At 47.4% G+C, this 20,738-nt stretch overlaps 2 protein-coding genes across 2 annotated transcripts; one reads left to right on the top strand and one right to left on the bottom strand.

Moving 5' to 3' along the window:
- Positions 1-428: 428 nt before the first annotated feature.
- Positions 429-3,946, bottom strand: APOC3 (apolipoprotein C3). The gene is made up of 3 exons (XM_082200736.1): positions 3,294-3,946; positions 2,172-2,295; positions 429-1,219 (listed from the first exon to the last, which is right to left on the bottom strand). The coding sequence occupies exons 1-3, from the start codon at positions 3,430-3,432 to the stop codon at positions 1,120-1,122; spliced, it is 363 nt and encodes a 120-aa protein (XP_082056862.1). The 5' UTR covers positions 3,433-3,946; the 3' UTR covers positions 429-1,119.
- Positions 3,947-15,808: 11,862 nt separating this feature from the next.
- Positions 15,809-19,812, top strand: APOA4 (apolipoprotein A4). The gene is made up of 4 exons (XM_082200187.1): positions 15,809-15,938; positions 16,531-16,625; positions 17,585-17,711; positions 18,549-19,812. The coding sequence occupies exons 2-4, from the start codon at positions 16,577-16,579 to the stop codon at positions 19,504-19,506; spliced, it is 1,134 nt and encodes a 377-aa protein (XP_082056313.1). The 5' UTR covers positions 15,809-15,938; positions 16,531-16,576; the 3' UTR covers positions 19,507-19,812.
- Positions 19,813-20,738: the final 926 nt, after the last annotated feature.

Here is a 20,738-nt window from a genome sequence, read left to right as displayed (position 1 = left end):
TCCTGGTGGCAGTGGCTGCTATGCCAACTGATCTTTGTCCTTAGGTAGCACAGGGCAGAACTTTTCTCAACTCTCCTGTGGGTTGTGCTGGCACAGGGGTCTGCAACCTTTAAGACAAAAAGAGCCACTTGGACCCGTTTCTGAAGAAAAACAACAACTGGGAGCCGCAAAACCATTGCGACATTTAAAGCATGCGCGCCGCTGCCCTCCGATCTGACAGCGGGCGGGAAGGTGACGTTGGGACGGTGCGTGACTAACGCACACACCACCCCCATGCGACGTCACAGCCAGTACAGCGCCCGCCACAGTGGGAGTGTCGGGGCGCACAATGCGCCTCCTCCCCTCACTAGTATCCGCCCTGGAGCCGCGGCAAAGGTGTAAAAGAGCCACATGCGGCTCTGGAGCCGCGGGTTGCAGACCCCTGTGCTGGCAGATGGAGCCAGGAGGTGCTGCAGGAGACCCCCTGGCTAGGTGAAGATGCCTCTCCCTGCTTGCTTGCCTGCCACCACCAAACCCACCAAATCTAGGTCACCACGAACATGTCAAGATTCTCTCTCTCCCTGCCCCTTCCTCAGATTCAGGCCAAATTCATCCCAACTGGCAGCAGGAGGGAAGGGATTAAGCAGGTGCCCTGATAGGGCGAAGTCTTGATTCTGGAGAGTGAGTTTTAACTGGAAAGGGTCTTTACCCAGGATGCCTCCCCCTGCCCACTTACATAGCTGCTCAAGGAAGGGGATCCCACCCACATCTGGAAATGTGATTGTTTTGCTCTTGGGTGGTTCCGGTGGGAAAACACTGAAAGCCTCCCAAAAAGTCTTTTTGAAAGTGTCCCTCTTGTTCCACCAAGACCTCTGACCAGTTTTCTTTGTTGGTTCACAGCAAGAAACTCAACCATGCAAAGGGTTTGCAAGATTTAATGGGGGGAAGTGCCACGCTTAATGAACATTGAGATGTCTGAGGGAAGGAGGGAATGAAGGAGTGACTAGGCAGGGCAGGGGAAAGGAGAAACAGTGGCAAATGTTGAAATCCTTGCTCATCACTGAGGACAACTTTAGCACCCTGCTGCTGTACTGGGAAGGGCGAGAGATCCTCCTGGAATTGTGTGGAATCAAAATTCCATCATGCTGCAGGTGCCGGCGTCTTCAAAAATGTGGCAATCTTCTCCTTTACACGGCCAAAGTATTGAACTGCATTTGCCCAGCCGTTAGTGATCCATTCCCTAAAAGGCAGTAGGGGTGGACTGAAGGAAAAGGTGCATTTAATTGCTGCGGATCCCTCCCTAAAGGGTCACTTAGTGCAGTGTGGCAAGTGAGAGCTTTTCTTGGTTTCATAAATTACCCCACCCCAACCCCTTTAGGAAAGTAGGAATTCCAAGCCCCCTGAAAGCCTGGCTATTGCCAGAGTTCTACTACGCCCACTGTGTGTTGCAAGAACCTTCCATGTCTGCGGGCCCATAAGTAGCCACCTCTGCCCCACGTGTTGTGACAGGCGCCAATAGCACCTTTGGGGTCTCAGCAAGAGGCTGCTGCCCCAGGGGAGACAGTGGGTGGAAACAAATAAGGGGCGCTCAAGGCTTCCCTTATGCCAAGGAGGGGATTCTAGGAAGGGGGGCAGGTTCAGGAGATAATCCTGTTTGCTGATACGTGCAGCCCCACACGGCATGCATCAAGGGTGCCATCTCACCCACAGGATCGTGGGTGCCCACCACCATAACACAGATGTGCAATGTCACACGCACATGCCTGCATGTAGTGTGTGTGACATCACACATTGGATTTTTGGAAGGGGGCTCCTCTGAAACCACAATGCAACATTGTGCATTGTGTGTGTGATGTCACACACACTATGTGCAGTTGTGTGCATGTGACATCGCATGTCCATGTTGTAGTGGCCATCAGCTCTGCCTCCGAATTCGAGCCCAAACCTCGGAAACAGGTGACTCGCTGGCTGCAAAAGGCGGAGCTGAACTTCTCTCTTGGCTGGCTGTCTGTCTCTGATTTTGCTCATTGACTTTGTGGCTCTGCTCATTATATTGTTGTGGGTGCCTAAGCACCCATGGCCCCCTGGAGTTGGCTCCTATGGCATGCATCCACCCCCCAGCCCCGGTCCCTCCTTCCCTTCTGCTGTGTCCCAACTTTCCCCCTTCCTTGAGCTTGGAAGGCCTCCCCCACCTGGCCTGCTGGGCTGCCTCTGACTCTTGGAGGGTGGTGAAGCGCTCCTGGGTCTTTTGGATGGCTTGCTGGGCAAAGACTTGCACTTTGGCCACCAGGCTCTCCTTTGGGGCATCTTGAGCTTCTGCAAGACAAAAAAGAAAAGGGGGTGGGATATGGAGCAAACAAGCACTTTCCCGCTCCCCTCCCTACACATACACTTCCCCCTCTATTTTGGGGAAGAGGAGGACAGAATCTCAGCTGCCTTGTTGGTTGATTCCCCATGCCAAAGAAATAGGGGTGGGGACCACATGGGTTGTGTGAATGATCTGTTCTTCCAGGTGCTTCCTATCACCATCAGGTGTGCCTTTGCCCCTAGCTTCAGCCAAGGAGTGATGCTCATGTAAGCTAGAGAGCCCATGACACCCAGACCCTCCAAGTGTCCCTATTTTCCAGGGTAAAGGTAAAGGGACCCCTGACCATTAGGTCCAGTCGTGGCCGACTCTGGGGTTGTGGCGTTCATCTCACTTTATTGGCTGAGGGAGCCGGCGTACAGCTTCTGGGTCTTGTGGCCAGCATGACTAAGCCACTTCTGGCGAACCAGAGCAGCACACAGAAACACCATTTACCTTTCCACCAGAGTGGTACCTATTTATCTACTTGCACTTGATGTGCTTTCGAACTGCTAGGTTGGCAGGAGCAGGGACCGAGCAACGGGAGCTCACCCCTTCGCAGGGAATTTGAACCGCCGACCTTCTGATCGGCAAGTCCTAGGCTCTGTGCTTTAACCCACAGCGCCACCCGTGTCCCATTTTCCAGGGACAGTCCTGGATTTACAGAAGCTGTCCTGGTTTCTCATTTGATCCCTGAATGCCCTGCTTTTCCTTAGGACGTCCCCTATCTTCATCGGAGAAATGTTGGATGGGATGGTAGGATAGCTCTAGTTTCATCGGAGAATTGTTGCAGGGTACGGGCTTTCAGTTGGTGGCCCCAAGGGGAGAGATCCCCCTTCCACCTTCCTCTTCCCACCAGGAGCCAAGTAGCTGACTGGATTTCAGTTGTGCCCCTTGCACCCTCTTCCACACAGGCAGGCATGTGTGAGAGCAATACTGTTCTGGCACTGGGGTGGGGGGCATTTCTTACGTGCAAACGCAGCAAGCAGCGCCAGAAGGACAAAGAGCAGTGGAAGGGTCCTTCTCATTCTGTCGCTTGGCTGGACCTGTGATGGGAAGGAAAGGCAGGTCAGATCACCATTGGCCACTGAAGGCCCAGAAGGCACCATCCCCAGTAGTCTGGGGCTGAGGCGAGGCCTGCGCTAGACTAGTGGCGGAGCCATCATTCAGCTGTGCAAAACAGGGTGTTGAGAAGGAAGGCCTGCTGTAGCCCAGGGGTAGAACATTGGTTCTGATGCAGTTTTGTATCAGCTTTGCATGCTGAAGGTTGCAGGTTTGGTCCCCGCTTTCCAGCGACTCTTATGTAGGGTTGAGAGAGACCCCACCTGACAAGACACTAGAGAACATCTTGCTGCCAAGCTGTGCGGATCATAGAATCGTAAGGTTGGTCTGTGTTGGAGATGTGAGGTATCAGAGGGATCCTTATATCATGTATAGTGGAGATATGTTAAAATTAAAAAATTTTACGGAAATATACACGAGGAACTGAAAATAATGTTTAAAACAACAATTGGTAAGAAGCTGGAAACATTCCTTTCAGGAATTATAACAAATGACATCCCCAAAGACATGAAGAGAATCTTTTTATATGCAACAGCTGCCACAAGGTTATTGATTGCAAAAAACTGGAAATCAGAAGAAGTACCAACATTGAAAGACTGGCAATATAAATTTTTCGAAATGATTGAATTAGCAAAAATGACGGCAACAATTAGAATGCAATCCAGTAATCAAAATCTCAAACAGGAATGGAAATGTGTAGAAGAATACATGACCAAAAGATGCTCCAACAAGAACTTATTGATATGTATAGAGTGTTTTCACAAAGTCAAGTCAAGTTAAGCTAAGCAGATATATAAGACTGAATATTTAATTATTAAGATACAAAATTACAATCTCAATAATAAAGTTACAAAATAATGACAAGGAAGTCACGCATGGGTGGAGGGAAGACACAGGGCGAGAAATAAGAAATGGATAAATGCTGGTACATAATGAAATGTGAAAATGTGAATTTACGAATATAATGTATATGTATCAATATGTAAAGATTTCATATATGTATTGCAACATTAATAATAAATAAATTAAGTGGGGGAAAGAGAGAGAGAGCAAAAGAATCGTAAGGTTGGAAGGGACCCTGAGGGTCATCTAGTCCAACCCCCTGCAATGCAGGGATCTCAACTAAAGCAGCCATGACAGATGGCCACCCAACCTCTGCTTAAAAAACTCCAAAGAAGGAGAATCCACAAAGATACTGAGGCAGATGGACAGACGTCTGACTTGGGATAAGACAGCTAGCTTCCTGTGTTCCTGAGTTCAATCCCACACCCAACTCTGCTAGCAGGAGGGTGGGCATCAGCGCTCAGTGGCAGAGTTCCCACCTGCTGTGCAGGCCAGGGGTCCCAAGTTGCACCCAGCACTCAGCAGCATCCAGAAGGTCTCTGGTGGCTGGGCTTGAAAAGGGACTTTGCTTTACCTAACCAGGGACAGCGCCTGCCAGTCAGATTTGGCAAGGCTGGGGCAACATTTGCCATATATCTGCTTCAGGATAAGGTGCCCTGTTGTGCCCATTAGGTGATCCAAACTGGTACCTTGGACCCAGCTCAATTCCAAACCAGATTGGGCAGGGTGTGGCCAGCTCAGCTGACTTGGCTTCCATGGGATCTGCTGATGCATAGATTGCAGCAGTTGCTCCTAGAAACTTCCACCAGCTATCTTTTAAAAGAACGAAAGGATCCTAGACTTCTCTCTGCCTGTCTTCCTAGATGTGATGAGGCTGTGGGGAGCAGTGGCAGACCTACATTATGGGGGCCCTGAAGCTTGAATTGTCATTGGGGGTGGGAGTTCCTTTGCAACCAGCAACAAATCTAGGTAAACACTGTTACCTTTTTCTTTTTTTAAAATAATCTTTATTAGTTTTTCAATTAGATACTCCACATACACATATTGTATTACATTTTACATTTAAACTTGCTCTTCAGAGCTGACTTCCCTCCTTCCTTCTTCTGTTTTTTTATATCACATATAACTTTATCGCATTATTTTCTTCCATTTTGTATAATGTTTTTCTTCCATTTTCTATATTTGTCCATAATATATCCATAAACAAATAAGTCCTCGTGTTTATACAATTCTTCTTGTCTGTCTGTCTGTTACCTTTTCCACCACACCTTTACAGCATTTGTGCTACTGACTCTCAAACTTTGGGGTTGTTGAAATATATATACAACAAAAAAGAATCAATTTGACTTAGTTCAATGCAACTGAAACTGAGTCTACTAGATGCAATTTTTTAAAAGCAATGTGTACTAAAGGTCTTCTGGGGCCCCTCTGGGATTAAGGAACCTAAGGCTTAAGATTCATTAGTTTCATAGTAGATCTGCCCCTGGTGGGGAGGGAAAAACCCTCTGCACATCCCTAGAGTCACACTTCCTATTTCATCCTGGGAATGATTCTAAGCGCAGACTGGTTTAGATTGATGTAAAAATTGAGGTTTGCCTTTTGCTGCCCAACTCTTCATGCGACCCTGAGTCTCCTAAGTCCATGATCGGTCAGAGAATAATGGATGGAGGCAGGATCCAGTGGAAAGCAAGGCAGATATTTATTTTTTCTTTTGCAACAGAGTTCTTTCCTCTCCTTCCAAGCAGGGAGAGAGACCCTGAACAAAAGTGTGCAGGAAGCTTAAAGACTTTTGACATTGACTAACCCCTTTTAACCAAAGACCACCCCAAAATCATCATACATACATCATAGGAGGCAGTCTATAGCAGAAATCCTGTCTTCCAGGATAACTGATAATGGTCGCTGATTGCATTACCTGGGCAGTCTGGTCATTCTTTTGTGATGGTGAATACTTTCATTCCTGAATCAGGTCACAGGCTCACCCTGTTCATACACAAATACACCCTCCTGTCAACCTAGCAGTTTGAAAGCACGCCAGTGCAAGTAGATAAATAGGTACCACTGCGGCGGGAAGGTAAACAACATTTCCATGTGCTCTGGTTTCCGACACGGTGTTCCATTGCACCAGAAGCAGTTTAATCATGCTGGTCACATGACTCAGAAACCTGTCTGTGGACAATCGCTGGCTCCCTCAGCTTGAAAGTGAGATGAGTGCTGCAATCCCACAGTCGCCTTTGACTGGACTTAACTGTCCAGGGGTCCTTTACCTTTACGCCCTTAAAACAAAAAAATCCTTCCAGTAGCACCTTAAATACCAACTAAGTTAGTTCTTGGTATGAGCTTTCGTGTGCATGCACGCACACGAAAGCTCATACCAAGAACTAACTTAGTTGGTCTTTAAGGTGCTACTGGAAGGATTTTTTTTATTTTGACTATGGCAGACCAATCTGTAACTGGAGCCCTTAAAACAGGATTTGCAAGTGAAAAGACAATGGGAAGGCTTTCCCCATTTACCTCCCTAAATGCAGGGGAATATTTGAGGTCATTGGGAGAGTCAAAATGGCTTCAGGATTGCTCTCCTGTACTATTTCAGACACATTTAGATACGTGTGCATTTATTGTATATTTATTGTAGATTTGAGACCTTAGAATTCTTATAACAAGATTAAGCCCTGGCTCCCCTGTTGGCAAAAGGTAGGGGTGAGCAGTTCCTCCTTCGGGGAATGTGCCTTTTTAAATGCATAAATTGGCCTGGAAGAAGTCAGGTGCTCCAAAGCAGTTTGTGACTGAACAGTCTCCCTTCCTGTCCCCTTTGCTCAACCCAGTTTCTCCCACTCTTACCTGTTCCTTCTTCTCAGGAGTTGTTGTCTGGCGCCTGCCTGGGCAGCTTCTCATTTATAAACCCCCAGGCTGTAGGGGCTATTGGACCAAAGGTCAACCAGGAGACCTGAAGGGAGGGGGACCATCTCTTGCTGACTCCCCCCTCCTCCTGTCGCCATGTTTGCTCAGCTGAAGCCTGTGCTGGAGGTGGAGAAATCCTGTCTCTGCTACCAAGGTTCCTGCATTGCTTTGTGGGCAGCCCCTGCCTGGCCCTCTCTGACTTTGGCACTGGTCTTCCTTATGGGCTAGCAGATGGCTCTTCTTCCCAGGGATAGCACTCTAGCCTTACCCATTGCCCATGTATGCCAGGTACTCTTCCCCTTTGTTGAAGAAAGATGCTCCCGTCATCTTTGTTGCATAAGAGCCAGGAAGAAACTGTGTGCCCAGGTTGGCGCTCTGTGCTGCTGAGTCTGGCACTGGTGAGTTTCCTTTTTTGCTTTTCACCAGTATTCTTCTTGAGGAAGAGTTCGGTGCAGCTCAAAAGCTTGCACATTGCATTGGCTCATCGTTGATCCTGAATAAAATGGTGCGCCACAACCACCACCCTGCTCATTGTTTTGGGGAACAGGAATTGATGCCTCTCTTGCTCTAGCAATGTTTGTACATATCCTTGCCTATTTGGGGACCGATGGAAGAATGGAGGATGAAATTAATGGAATATGCGGAACTTGATAAGCTAATGGGAAGGATCCGAAACCGGCGGGACCAGAAGTTTACCGAGGACTGGAGTAAATTTACAGATTATTTGAAAAGTATTTGCGATGACCAGATGATGTTTGTAGGTTTGCAAGAAGCTCTGTGAGGAATAATATCAGAAATATTGCAAAAATGAAGGAGGAGATGGGATATGTTAAAAATGTAAAGGCAATACAGTGGTGCCTCGCAAGACGAAAAGAATCTGTTCTGTGATTCTCTTCGTCTAGCGGTTTTTTCGTCTTGCGAAGCAAGCCCATTGACGGATTAGAGGATTAGCGCTATTAGCGCTATTAGCGGCTTTTAGCGGCTTATCTGCTGATCAGATCAGCTGATAAGCAGCTTAGCGGCTTAGAAAAAAGGGGGGAAAGGAAAAAAAACCAGCAGGAACTCGCAAGATATTGTCGTCTTGTGAAGCAAGCCCATAGGAAATTCGTTTTGCGAAGCACCTCCAAAACGGAAAACTCTTTCGTCTAGCGAGTTTTCTGTCTTGCGAGGCATTCGTCTTGCGGGGCACCACTGTATATGTTTGTGGGGCAAATGCACATATATGCACTAGTGGTGACTGGCCAGGAACAGGATCTTGGCAGGTTATAGTAGATGGCTTGATGAAGATGTTGACCCAGTGTGTGGCAGCTGTAAACACACACACACAGAGAGAGACAGACAAATTCAATGCTAGGGATCATTAGGAAGAAATTGAACATAAAATTGCTGATATAATGAAGCTATACAAATCTATGGGTGACCACATTTGGGATGTTGTGTGCAGTACTGGTTGCCTCACCTCAAAAAGAATATTTTAGGGTAGGAAAGGGTTTGGAAAAGGAGAGCGCAAAATGATCAAGGGGGTGGAGCGACTGCCCAGTGAGGAATGGTTGCAGCGTTTCAGATTCTTTAGTTTAGAAAAAAGGGGAGTAAGATGCAACATAAGAGAAAGTAGAGAAAGTGGAAGAAGAAAAGTTCTTCTCTGTCTCTCACAACACTAGAACTCATGGACAGCTAACATAGCTGAATGTTGGAAGATTCAGGGCAGAGAAAAGGAAGTGCTTCATGCAGAATTGTGGAACTCTCTGCCACAGGAGGCAAAGATGGCCACCAACTTGGATGGCATAATAATAATAATAATAATAATAATAATAATAATAATAATAATTTATACCCCACCCCATCTGGCTGGGTTTCCCCAGACACTCTGGGCGGCTTCCAACAGAATATTAAAATACAGTGGTACCTCGGGTTACATACGCTTCAGGTTACTTATGCTTCAGGTTACAGACTGCGCTAACCCTCAAATAGTGCTTCAGGTTAAGAACTTTGCTTCAGGATGAGAACAGAAATCGCACAACGGCGGCACGGCGGCAGCAGGAGGCCCCATTAGCTAAAGTGGTGCTTCAGGTTAAGAACAGTTTCAGGTTAAGAACGGACCTCTGGAACAAATTAAGTACTTAACCCGAGGTACCACTGTACATTAAAAGGGGATTAGACAAATTCATAGAGGAGGTTATCAATTGCTTCAAGCCACAATGGCTATGTTTTACCTCCACAGACGGAGATAGCAGTACTTCTGAATACCAGTTGCTGGAAACCACAATGCCTTGCAAGACGGAAAACTCGCTAGACGAAAGAGTTTTCCATTTTGGAGGTGCTTCACAAAACGAATTTCCTATGGGCTTGTTTCGCAAGACGACAATATCTTGCGAGTTCCTGCTGGTCCCCCCCCTTTTTCTAAGCCGCTAAGCCGCTTATCAGCTGATCTGATCAGCAGATAAGCCGCTAAAAGCCGCTAATAGCGCTAGTAGCGCTAATCCTCTAATCCGTCAATGGGCTTGCTTCGCAAGACGAAAAAACCGCTAGACGAAGAGAATCACAGAACGTATTCTTTTCGTCTTGCGAGGCACCACTGTATGTGAAATTAAGAATTTTTTTGCTGCAACATGCATCACTCTACACTTGTTTACATTGAATTGCATTCACCATTTCACCCGGTTTGGAGAGGTCCTTTAGGAGCTCTTCACAGTCTCTTTTTCTTTTAACAACCCTGAACAATTTAGCATCATCAGCAAACTTGGCCACCTCACTACTCACCCTTAACTGTAGATCATTTGTCAACCAGCTTTGTCAACCGGACTGTGTCAGCCAAATCATCCCTACTTATATACTTCTTGGCACTTTCTAAAAACTCTAATAGATTCATGAGACAGGACTTGTCTTTGCAGAAGCCATGCTGGCTCTGCATCAGTAAGGCTTCTCCTTCTATATGCTTGGGTTTTTTTTTTAAATTGTTAACATTTTGAAGAAATAAAGTGAAATTGGGTCTTTGGGTCCAATTCCTGCCTGGGGGAACTTGCACTGCACAATGGAGCTCGTGACAGCTTTGCCAGCTTTCTGCTCAAGTCTGGACTGTCTCTTGGCCTGGATCTGAGATACTTGCCCACTGTGTGCCTATTGTAGACAGTGGTGAGCTAAATGGAAGCTTCCTATGTTCCTAAGTGACCTAGCCAAGCAATGAGGTGGTTCTTTCATCTATCTATTTATCTCTGACCCCCTGTTCCTCCCCCATCACCTTCCACCTCCCGGAAGGTAACTGTCTGAACCAGGGAGCCTTCAGAATGGGAAAGAGCTCAAACCCATCCAACAGTTTATTGTTCCTCCTTCATAATGCCTGAAGAGGGTTTCAGACTCCCAATGTCCCATGCCTTTGGACTTTTGGGGCCATTCCCCACCTCCAGTATTTATCTGCTGATTTTTTGCACCCCGGACTTAACCTATGTCTGCCAGTCCTTCTGTCTCTTGTGACCGCATGGTGCAATTTTGGCTAAGAATAAAAGCGCAGGAAGACTTGAATCAGTATAGATGGTTTTCTTGCAGGTTAAATGGACTCTTGTTGCTGCTTCGGGTGCATTGTCTTTTCCTGGAGCCTGTGGCTTGGCTCGCTTGCCAGAGCCGCCTCTTTGTCCTGCAGGCAGTTCTTACCTCTTACCTTGTGATTTGCTGTGGTCTGGATTATGGAGGGTGGTGGGTGGTTGCCTGAGCTCAGCAGCAGGGGGCTGAGCTGGCCAGCCTTTTTCTTCTTCCAAAAATTCTGTTAGAGGCCTCCATAGTACTCTGCTTATGAGGGATGCACTGGAATGAGTGACGGCCATTGGTAAGAATGGGCATCTGGGAAACCTTGAACCATCTTGCATTACTTGGTGGACGTGCCCAAAGATTAAGGCTTTCTGGGCAATAATATATAATGAACTGAAAAAGGTATTTAAATATACCTTCCTGAAGAAACCAGAGGCCTTTCTCTTGGGTATTGCCGGCCATTTGGTGCCAAAGAAGGATAGAACTTTTTTTCTGTATGCAACAACAGCAACAAGAATACTCATCGCAAAGTACTGGAAGACGCAAGATTTACCCACTCTGGAAGAATGGCAGACGAAGGTGATTGACTACATGGAATTGGCAGAAATGACTGGCAGAATCCGAGACCAGGGAGAAGAGTCGGTGGAAGAAGACTGGAAAAAATTTAAAGACTATTTACAGAAATACTGTAAAATTAATGAATGTTAAAAGGACGTTGGATTGAAAATAAGTGGTGTTAGTAATAAGCTTAATAAGAATATGTAAATTTGGATGGATAATGACGGAAATCATATCTTTATCATAGTTTAAGATGTTGAATGAGGTTAAATGACAGAGGGTAAGAATTTGCTGAACTGAATATTTGAATTGGAATACGGAAAGGGAGATGTGAGGAGGTCAAGAAACTAGTGAATAAGATATAATATCTGGAGATATAATTTTTCTTTTTTCCTCTTTTTTGGGGTGGGTTGGCGTTTGTTATGACTTCTTTCTTTTTTTTGGTAACTGTTTTTTTGTTTAATATCTGTTCTGCTTTGTATTTTTTCTTATTCCTGAATTTTTTTTGAGCTATGTATTTTATGTTTAAATCTTGTTTAAAATTTGTTTATGAAATTTAATAAATATATCTATAAAAAAAGAACCATCTTGCATTACACAACGGAACGGCCTTAAGGAATGAATGAACTCATCTTTGGACCTCCTGCCTGTTGCCATCCCTGGTTGAGCTCTGCCCCTCCATCCTGCACATCAAATCTGCCTCACCTTGGACTGTGACCTCAAGATAACACATTGCAGACAGGCCAGAGAGCAGTGCCATAAAGTGGTTTCTTCTAAACCAAGAGAGATGCCTGGAAGCCCGAAACCCTTATCCTGCCAGTTGCGGGTTAGCTGTTTTTGTTTGGTGGAGAGGGAGAGGCACTCTGCACACGCTCAGAGGCACAGTCCAGTCTCATATTGCTGAGCTCTGCATTCTGTCTCCAACAGAGATGGTGCTCTAATGACTCCCTTGGCGAGGGAGAGTGAAGAGAGCTTGGCATCTGTCAGCAAGAAGCTGAACTGACTGATGTGTGATGTCCAGACCATTCATTAAAAGCACCATGATACCACTTTAAAAAGCCATGGCTTCCCCCAAAGAATTATGGGAGATGTAGTTTGTTGAGGGTACTGAGAGTTGTAAAGAGACCTGTTTCTCTCCCAGAACTACAATTCCCAGAGTTCCCTGGGAAGGGAGACTGGCTGCTAAACCACTCTGGGAATGGTAGTCATGGGAAGGAAAAAGGGGTCCTCTCACAGCTCTCAGCACCCTTCACAAACTACAGCTCCCATAATGCTTTGGGAGAAGCTACATTTAAAGTGATATCATGCTGTTTTAAATATGTGGTGACCAACTGTCTTGAGAGTGTGATTTCCTGGTTAATGTGAGCCCAGGCAGGCAGCCTTCTGTTTTTGTACAGCTCTGGCTGATGAGTGAGCAGCATTTTTGCTTCCTGCTGCGACTTATGCATCAACAAAAAAAAAAGGAGAATGAAATACCAGAGATTTGGAGAGACATCAAAGTAACTACTGCCATACACATGTATTTGTAAATGTGTGTGTGTAGAATGGGGAAGAATTTGGTTCAGTCCATGTTTAAAGGTGAACTACCTAATTTGTGCCGTCCCAAACAATCAACAAACCACAACTTAACCTTCCTTTGAAATTCACACTCCTTTGAATTTTGCAGCGTGGTTCTCCTGCCAAGTAACGGGTACAAAAATGAATACTGGAAGGAAGTGTACATAGCAGACAAAGGGGGAAATTCTTACAAAAACATGTCTAATTTAGGGGGAATTCATGCTATCATAGAAGTGTGTGTGTGTGAGAGAGAGAGAGAGAGAGCGAGAGAGACTGACAAGTTGTTGTTGTTGCTTCTTTCTCCCAGAAGTCCTTGGTGCTATCAGTTTGTACCCAGAAAACATAGCCGACCTTCCCTGTCACCTGTTACATTCCATGTTAAGACTCTTACAAACTCCACATCTTTGGGCTTTTCACCGTCCCAGTTTTTTCATCTCCATGCCCCTCCCCTCCTTCATTTTGTTTACTCTCCAGAAAACCAACCACCAAAGTGGGAAAGCAGCACTCAAGTGAGGGCTGAGGGTGAGTGGGAGAGAGGGGAAACTCCAGGTGCTTCCAATAACAAACAAGAGCAAATAAACTGTTTGGATTAGCAGTTCTTATCAAGCACATAAGACATTATGTCCCCAAGAAACTTTGTTTAACATCCAGCGGGGGTCCAGGGTGGGGGGATTTGGCCATTTTCTTACTCTGGGGATAAACAATTTTGTTGTTAAACAGAGAATGGCAGCATGCGACAGGGCCTCTTTGGCAGTGGCTTCCAAACCCGGGAATTCTCTGCCCTTGATGTACACCTTGCTCTAACATTAGGATTTTTCAGAAAACAAAGTTATATATTTCCCCTTGGGTTTTTGGGATGCAGGGGGGGGGGTACAAAAAGTGAATTTCCTTGGAAGCTAAACAGAGCTTTTTCTCCACCTCTGAAAATTACTAAACAGAAGGCAAGCTAGCCTACCCAGTCCTTGGGTAGCTTTGGGTTCAAGTGTGCCTCCTCTTACATGCCCTGCTCCTAAACCAATATGTGCAAGAAATGGTTATGGAAGGGGTGAGAGAGATTTATTTATTTATTTATTTATTCCCCACCCCCATTTTTCCTCCCTCCCCCCTCCCACACAAACCCCACCCCCCGACTTCCCTCAGTTCCAGTCTTTAGTTTCTCTAAGAATGCTGTTTTCTGCATGTTACAAAGTTGTATAGATCTTCAAACTATCCAGCTGATCATTATCAATAAAAGGTTTGTGAATGTTTATTCAAAACCTGCCAAGGAGTCCAGTTCACTTTGTTGTGTCTTCAGATACTTTGTAAAGGGTTCCCATTCATCCTTAAAGTCACAGTTATCCTTGTCCCGTAGCTTATATGTCAATTTTGCCAGTTCTGCATAGTCCGTCAATTTTTGTTGCTATGATTCTTTAGTTGGGGTTTCTTCAGTCTTCCAGTATTTATTCATTTATTGAATTCATATACTGCCCTATACCCGGAGGTCTTAGGGCAGTTCACAGAACAAAATCAAAATATAAAACCACAATATATATACAGTGGTACCTTGGGTTAAGAACTTAATTCGTTCTGGAGGACCGTTCTTAACCTGAAACTGTTCTTAACCTGAGGTACCACTTTAGCTAATGGGGCCTCCCGCTGCCACCAAGTGATTTCTGTTCTCATCCTGAAGCAAAGTTCTTAACATGAGGTACTATTTCTGGGTTAGTGGAGTCTGTAACCTGAAGCGTCTGTAATCTGAGATACCACTGTACATATAATCAAGGAAAACAATGTCAATAACACTCCCCCCCCAAAAGAACCACATTTTAAAAGGGCATAGGATGTCAATCAAATCAACAAATTAAACGTACTCTATTTATGCCCAGAGACTATGTTTTCTTGCTGTTGCCTCAGAGCTGTTCCCTGTAATTGTAAACCAGTTCTGGATCTGTGGCAAGAGTGGATATTCTGCCAATTCATCATAGCGAGCGCTTGAAGAAATCCAGTGTTGCTCAAGTCCACCTTCCAATGCCAGGTTAATCTAGAGCAACTGCTGCAAAGCTGGCTCCAGCTGAATAAATCACTTGGAGCTACAGTGGTACCTCGGGTTAAGTACTTACCGTATTTTTTGCACCATAACACTCACTTTTTTCCTCCTAAAAAGTAAGGGGAAATGTCTGTGCGTGTTATGGAGGGAATGCCTACGGGTGGCATGCCTACGGATTTTCCTCCTCTAAAAACTACGTGCATGTTATGGTCGGATGCGTGTTATAGAGCGAAAAATACGGTAATTCGTTCCAGAGGTCTGTATTTAACCTGAAACTGTTCTTAACCTGCAGCACCACTTTAGCTAATGGGGCCTCCTGCTGCCACTGGGCTGCCGCTGCACGATTTCTGTTTTTTCCCTGTAGCAAAGTTCTTAACCTGAGGTAATATTTCTGGGTTAGCGGAGTCTGTAACCTGAAGCGTATGTAACCTGAGGTACCACTGTATATCTCAACCTTTAAATGCTATAGGGATCTAGACAGGGCAGAATGTCCATCCTTGATTCATGCTGGAGCCATGCTTGGTAAGGGGCGTAGTTAGACTAAAACACTTCAGTCCCTCTCTTCCTTTAAAAAAGAAACTCGGAGGGTTGGAGGTGGGAGAGCAGGTGGATGGGGCTGTTTGCTAGTCAGGCGCAGACCAGATGATGCTTTGAGGGAAGCCAGACACGGGATGGGGAAGCCGCCCACTCAGCTACCCATCATTTTACCCCAATAACACCCCACTCTCCTGGGCCTTCAAGCCCAGTGGCGTAGCGTGGGGGGTGCAGGGGGGGCCGGCCGCACCAGGCGCAACATCTGGGGGTTAGGGGGCGCAAATCCACGCAGCTAATAGTCCTCATGAATTCTTTTGTGCGAGCGTGCACTCCCCCGCCCCCCCAAAGCGTTGTTTTGCCTTTCTGTCAGAGGTTGGCGTGGCGGTTTCTGCTAAGAGCTCTGCTTGCCCAGCAGATAAGACGGGGGTGGGGGGTGGGGGCTCCCTTGCTGCCATCCAGCCCTCGTCCACGTTTGCACTCCTGCTAAAGTCCAAAAGCTCGAGGATGTGTCAGCAGCCTGCGTGGAAGCAGGAAGAAGCTGCTCGGAGGGCTATAAATTTGGATGGGCAAAGCAGGCTGAGACACCTTGAGGAGACAGCGCAAGGAGAAGAGGTGAGCTGAGCTGAGCTGCCTGCAGGGTCCATGCTTGAGCACTGCTCTTCCATTGACCTGGAGGGTGCTGATGCTGGGCTGGGAGCCCTGTTTGGTTCAGGATGATGGAGCAGGGGAGGCTTTGTGCTGCTTTGCTTACTGGGAACTTGAAGGAGGGAGGGCACTGCCTTTGTGATCTCCTTATTCCTATCCTAGTTAGAAGGGGAAACTTCTGGCCAATTTTAATCTGGTGGTTCTTCCCTCTCCTCTCCCCCCCCCCCCCAGCTCACATTCAGGGCAGAAAAGCTTCAGCTGCCTAATTCTGCCTTTGCCAACCAAATGTTCTTGGACTACATCTCCCATCAGTCAGTGCAACCCTGGCAAGGTCTAATGGGAGTTGTAGTCCAGCAACATCTGGAAGGCCTCAGGTTGGTGGTCTAAGTGATGTAGAAAATATGTCTAAGAGCCATGAGAGATGGGGATGTGGAAGGGGGACAGGGCTGAGACAGGAATTTGGAGGGGATGCTGGAACAAGGCTGAGAGTCAGATCAGGGGGCTGTGTTTATGGGAATGCCGCTGATTTAGTTTTGACCCTTCTTCTTCTTCTTGGCAGATCTGTTCCTTAAACGGCGGTGTCTGCAACCCCCCAGCCGCAAAAGATGACTCTGAAGGCAGCAGCCTTGATCCTCAGCCTTTTGGCTATCACAGGTAACCCAGAAGGGCTCTGCTGATCCTGTTATCTGCACTCACTCTGGCCCTATTTCCAACTGTTGAATTCTAAATATTGTTCGGTCTTTGTAAATTCTCACTGACCCATTTCTTGTTGCGCTGGCCGGCCAAGGCATAGCTGGAGAAATGCTATATAGCTCAGATCTCGCAATGTACCGAGCGATGGTTGTCTTGCAGCTCAGGTTTAGCAAATCAGTGTGATTAACCTAAAATCTTGTGAGCCGGGCACAGCAGAATGATTCTTTACTAAAGCGCTTTGCCTAGTTGTTACAATTATTATTATTATTCCCTGCCCATTTGGCTGGGTTGCCCCAGCCATTCTGAGTGACTTCCAACACATAAAAACATAACAAAACGTCAAACATTAAAAACTTCCCGATACGGGGTTGCCTACAGATGTCTTCTAAAAATTGTGTAGTTCTTTATCTCCTTGGCATTTGATGGGAAGGCATTCCAAAGGGAGGGCACCACTGCTGAGAAGGCCCTCTGCCTGGCAATAACATTGTTTGAGAAACCTCAATGAACTGGCCAGGAGAAAAGCAAACCGAGAGACTGGATTTCAGAGTGGGAGGCAGATCAGGCTGAAACAGGGTGTCTGCTTGAAACGGAAAGGAGTACTGGCAAATCTGGGCACCGTAGAAAGAAGCATGTGGCTCGCCTTTCTGAGCTGGGCTGGTTGCATACATTAAACCTGACAGCCTTGCTGAGAGGCCTCATCTGTTTGAAGAAGTCTTGGTCCTACCCAGACCTGATGGATTTGTGCATGCATTCTTAAAGGGAAGTGTCTGTGTGGTTCTCCCAGTATTCCCAAAAATTATGGGAGTTCAGCTGTGGCTTTGCAGACACGTGGGACATTGGCAAGTGGCAGAGGAGTTGGGATGGGAGGCTGTGAGTCGGGTCACACACAGCACCAACCTGCTCCCTCCTCATCCTTGCAGGGGCCCAGGCCAAGATCAATGCCGACCAGGTGGCTGACGTGATCTGGAAGTACTTCACCGATATGGGCAACAATGCCAAGGAGACGGTGGAACAAGTCCAGCAGTCAGAGATCAGCAAGCGGCTCAAGTGAGTAGCTGTGGGGAGTGCTCATGATTAAAAAGTGATGTTTTAAATTTAAAATCTAGGTGATTTTTGAGGTCCTTTCAGAGCCTGTGCAATACCTAAACCAGCAAACACACCAAGAATGAGCAAAATATAAGGCAGGGGTGGGGGTCATGTTTCTGTGCTTATTTTGCCGGGGTGGGGGGTGGAGGATTCTCCGGGAGATGATAATCTGCTGGATTGGGTGAAGTGCTGCATGCAGGCATTTTACTACACGTGGCTTGCCCTTGTTGTAGGGCAGGGGTGGGGAGTCTCTGTCACTGTCTCATGCAGCACCAAAAGACATGCCTCTTTGGGTGCTGCGCTGCCCCACAGATCAGCTGACTGGTGCAGCATCGCAGCCACGCCAGCCAGCCAGATGGAGATATTAGGTGCCAAACCTGGCAACCAAACATCTCCACTTCCTCTCAAAACGTGCCCAGCCAATTTTGAACACTGGCTCTTGAAGGCCAGGTGTATAGGCCTGGGGGGCCATGCATTGACCTTCCAGGCCTGAGGCTCATCACCTCTGGTGTAGGGTGCAAGCTGTGAACTGCTGTCCTCCCAGAACTGGCTTAGAAGGGACAGGATCAGCCTGGGAACAAACCTCGGGGTTGGGACACAAGTGCAGGGGGTTATCCTGGTGGGAAAGGGCCACGGCTCCTGCGCTGCGTGCTGCAGCAGTGGAGTAGGATGGGCACCTGTGGCCACCGGGCGCCCGAGGGAAATCCACAGCAGCAGGAACACTGAAACTCCCAAGCGTTTTGGGAGCCAAGGAGTGCTTGTCTGTCTGCTCACCTCTCTCCTCCTGCTCCTCCACAGCACCCTCTTCCAGGACAACTTCCAGGCCCTCAACACCTATGCCGGGGAGCTGCAGAACAAGCTGGTCCCCTTTGCTACAGACATGCACCTTCGGCTGGCAGAAGATTCCGAGAAGCTGAAGCAGCAAATCCAGAAAGAGATGCAGCAGCTCCGAGCCCGGTTGGCCCCTCACGCTGATGACGTCCATTCAGCAATCAGCAGGAATATTCAGGAGCTGCAGGCCAAGCTGGCCCCTTATGCAGAGGAGTTGAAGACCCAGGTGAACCAGAATGCTGGAGAGCTGCGCAGGAAGCTGGAGCCCCTGGCCCAGGAGGTGCAGGCCAAGCTGCAGGAGAACATGGGAAGCCTCCAGACCTCTCTGTCTCCCTACGCCGATGAGCTGCAGCAGCAGGTCAACCAGACGGTGGAGGACATCAAAGGGAGCCTGACGCCCTATGCTGATGAGCTGAAGGCCAAGGTGGACCAAACCATGGCTGAGCTGCGGAACAGCCTGTCTCCCTACACCCAGGACGTCCAAGAGCAGCTGAACCGCCAACTGGAGGGAATGTCTTTCCAGATGAAGAAGAGCATTGAGGATCTGCGGGCCCAGCTCTTGGAGAGGACCGAGGATCTGCGGCTCAAGCTGAGCCCTCTCGCCCAGGAGCTGAGGGAGAAGCTGCAGGGGGACGCGGCCGACCTGCGTGAATCTCTGACACCCTACATGGAAGGCTTGAACAAAAAGATGGACCAGCAAATCGAGGAGTTCCGCCAGGTGGTGGGGCCCTATGGAGAGAACTTCAACAGGCTCCTGGTGCAGAAGGTGGAGGAGATGAAGAAGAAGCTGAAGCCTTATGCTGGTGAGACGGAGGATCACTTGAGCTTCCTGGAGAAAGATGTGAGGGACAGGTTCAATTCCTTCTTCGACAGCCTTAAGCAGATGGCCAGTGAAAAGGCCCCTCTCCCTGCTTTGGAAGAATAGTAGAAGGCACCCTATATTTCTGACACCACAGCCCCAGCGTGTCTTCTGCTTGAAGCCACCACTGAAACACCACCAAAAACAAGACTCCTGGCAAGATTCAGGATGCTGCCACCCAGAATAAATGGGTGAGGAACTGGCTGTGACCCACTGGAGCCCCCAATGCCCCTGAATGTTTGGGGCAGTGCTGGCGGCCACATTTCTATTACCCTCTCTGTCCATTGCTGCTAACAATCTCCATGCACTCTTGTGTGCCCAGACACACATTCTCTCTGCTGAAATAAACGAACACCTCAGCAATACCTGCAAGTTGCTCTTTTGTCTCTTAATGCCCAGTCCACCTTGAAAGGGAAGGGGTGGGTGAGATGGAGGGATCTGATCCCAAATGAAAGTGTTTTTGAAGGGGAAAATGGGAATGCCCTTGGCTGAATGGTGGGGATGGATCCTCACACAGGGAGACTTTTATTGCAAAAATGGCAAAAAGGATAAATTCACAGGTGTGTGTTTTTGGAGGGGGAAAATCTGTTACACAAATAGGCTGCAACCTGATTGCTACCTGCCCCTCTGGGAATGCCTCCCCACTGCAGCACCACTGATTGAGTGTGATGCCAAGGAATGTTCACAAGCATTCAGTTGTTACAGGGAAAGGTATCAGCCACCAAAGCAATGTCTGACACAGTGCAGGTTCTTTCAGCTGAAATGAAATTTCACATTGGGTGGGAGAAAAAGCTTACATGGGACCTAGAGAGGGAGAGTCTATGTGCTTTCAGCAGAAACTGGGGTGGGGATGGTGCTCCCACCAGCAATGGTGGGAGGGCGGGGAACTGGGGACCAGGAACTGGGTCCAGATGGCATCTATCCAAGAGTTTTTAAAGAAATGGGTGGATGGATGGGCAAAAGTATTAAAATGTCCCATGCTACAAGCAACATCTTTCAAGTAGCTCCTCTTGCTGCGATGTGCATTTGAACAGCAGGTTTAAGACTCCTCTCTGTTTTCAAAAAAGAATTTTGGCTTGCTAGTAGAAAAGGCAAAATTATCACTAGGTTTGCGTGTCCTCAGTTAACGACTCCATTTTAGCAAATATTATCTGAGCTGACTTGACAGGAGATGAGAGCAAAGCTTTGATCTAGCAGCAAGGAAACCTTTGAGGAACCTTGCAAGGCACATAGCTTTGATCTAGCAAGATTGGAGTTTGCTAATTACAGACCATGGGAAGGACAAAGTGGGGAGATGA

The sequence above is a fragment of the Podarcis vaucheri genome (genome assembly GCF_965113315.1).
Source record: "Podarcis vaucheri genome assembly, chromosome: 15".
Lineage (NCBI taxonomy): Eukaryota > Metazoa > Chordata > Lepidosauria > Squamata > Lacertidae > Podarcis > Podarcis vaucheri.
This window is presented reverse-complemented; position numbering and strand designations above follow the sequence as displayed.

Coding starts and splice junctions, on each gene's coding strand:
- APOC3 (XM_082200736.1), bottom strand. CDS start 3,432: ATGGTGCCTTCTGGGCCTTCAGTGGCCAATGGTGATCTGACCTGCCTT. Junction 2,296..3,293: donor GCTGCTTGCTGCGTTTGCAC/GTAAGAAATGCC, acceptor TTTGTCTTGCAG/AAGCTCAAGATGCCCCAAAG. Junction 1,220..2,171: donor GAGGCAGCCCAGCAGGCCAG/GTGGGGGAGGCC, acceptor ACTGCCTTTTAG/GGAATGGATCACTAACGGCT.
- APOA4 (XM_082200187.1), top strand. CDS start 16,577: ATGACTCTGAAGGCAGCAGCCTTGATCCTCAGCCTTTTGGCTATCACA. Junction 16,626..17,584: donor CAGCCTTTTGGCTATCACAG/GTAACCCAGAAG, acceptor TCATCCTTGCAG/GGGCCCAGGCCAAGATCAAT. Junction 17,712..18,548: donor GAGATCAGCAAGCGGCTCAA/GTGAGTAGCTGT, acceptor GCTCCTCCACAG/CACCCTCTTCCAGGACAACT.